General features: G+C 67.5%; 1 protein-coding gene across 1 annotated transcript; it reads right to left on the bottom strand.

Annotated features, from left to right (window-relative positions):
* NOP10 (NOP10 ribonucleoprotein) lies at positions 1–1448 on the bottom strand. Its single transcript, XM_038369974.2, has 2 exons — positions 1203–1448; positions 1–329 (listed from the first exon to the last, which is right to left on the bottom strand). Exons 1-2 carry the CDS (start codon positions 1254–1256, stop codon positions 189–191), a joined length of 195 nt encoding a protein of 64 aa, XP_038225902.1. The 5' UTR covers positions 1257–1448; the 3' UTR covers positions 1–188.

Below are 1448 nucleotides of genomic sequence, written 5' to 3'. Positions count from 1 at the left end.
TGGGATCAAGACAATTTATTTGCACTCCAGAGGAACAGCGTATCCAGTTGGAGCTCGATATGGGCAATCTAACCCGGGTTCTCGCAGGAGGGCAGAGCACAGGGTCTGTGGGAGCCAGGGGCTGGATTCAGGGAGCGGCTTGACCCCATCTCAGCTCAGCTGCAGCTCCAGCAGGCTGGGCGCTTGGCTCACAAGACGGCCTGCGGCTGCTGGGTCATCAGGACGCCGAAGCGTTTCTTGATGGTGATGCGGTGGCGGGAGTACTTGTCATCTGGAGAGAAGCGGGCAGGGTGTGCGGAGCAGGTCAGCTGGCCAGAGGGATCCACTTTCTGCCATGGACGGGACAGAGGAAGGATAAGACATGTTAGAACAACCTGGTCCTGACCTGCAGCCCCCTGCTAGCCCAGCCCTGCCCCCCACAGTTCTGCCGGTGCCCTTCACACCCGACCCGCAGCCCCCTGCTAGCCCAGCCCTGCCCCCCACAGTTCTGCCGGTGCCCCTCACTCCCGACCCACAGCCCCCTGCTAGCCCAGCCCTGCCCCACAGTTCTGCCGGTGCCCCTCACTCCCGACCCGCAGCCCCCTACTAGCCCAGCCCTGCCCCACAGTTCTGCCGGTGCCCCTCACTCCCGACCCGCAGCCCCCTGCTAGCCCAGCCCTGCCCCCCACAGTTCTGCCGGTGCCCCTCACTCCCGACCCGCAGCCCCCTGCTAGCCCAGCCCTGCCCCCCCCAGTTCTGCCGGTGCCCCTCACTCCCGACCCGCAGCCCCCTGCTAGCCCAGCCCTGCCCCCCACAGTTCTGCCGGTGCCCCTCACTCCCGACCCGCAGCCCCCTGCTAGCCCAGCCCTGCCCCCCACAGTTCTGCCGGTGCCCCTCACTCCCGACCCGCAGCCCCCTGCTAGCCCAGCCCTGCCCCCCACAGTTCTGCCGGTGCCCCTCACTCCCGACCCGCAGCCCCCTACTAGCCCAGCCCTGCCCCCCACAGTTCTGCCGGTGCCCCTCACTCCCGACCCGCAGCCCCCTGCTAGCCCAGCCCTGGGCTTCCTCAGCTGCTGCATGCCGAGCCCTGGAGCCAGGCAGCAGGTAGGCTGGGGCAGGGCCGGGAGTGGGAGCACTAGGGAAGGTTCGGAAGGCTCCGGATTGGACGGGAGTCGCCCAGCTCTGCAATCCGGATTGCACCCCGGAAGGAGGGGGGGACTCACCTTGAGGGTGTAGACCCTGTCCCCCTGCGCGTTGAGATAATACTGCAGGAACATGCTGCACAGCCGGACCGCCCCGCAAGGCACGTGCTGCTAAGCCCGGGACCCCGCGCCCGAGGGAGGCCAGCCCCAGCGCACACTGGGAACTGTAGTGCGCTCTAGCCCCAATGCACTCTAGGAGAGGAACCGCCCACTGCCCGCAGTGCACTCTGGGAGTTGTAGTGCAGTCTAGCCCCAATGCCCTAGGAG

Source organism: Dermochelys coriacea, chromosome 13 (assembly GCF_009764565.3).
Source record: "Dermochelys coriacea isolate rDerCor1 chromosome 13, rDerCor1.pri.v4, whole genome shotgun sequence".
NCBI lineage: Eukaryota > Metazoa > Chordata > Testudines > Dermochelyidae > Dermochelys > Dermochelys coriacea.
The sequence above is the reverse complement of the archived record's forward strand: the minus strand, read 5'-3'. Positions and strand labels throughout refer to the sequence as shown.

What these genes read in the sequence shown, in the direction of transcription:
- NOP10 (XM_038369974.2), bottom strand. Translation starts at nt 1,256, where the DNA reads ATGTTCCTGCAGTATTATCTCAACGCGCAGGGGGACAGGGTCTACACC. An exon ending in ACAGGGTCTACACCCTCAAG is followed by an intron (nt 330 to 1,202) that starts GTGAGTCCCCCC and finishes CGTCCATGGCAG; the next exon opens with AAAGTGGATCCCTCTGGCCA.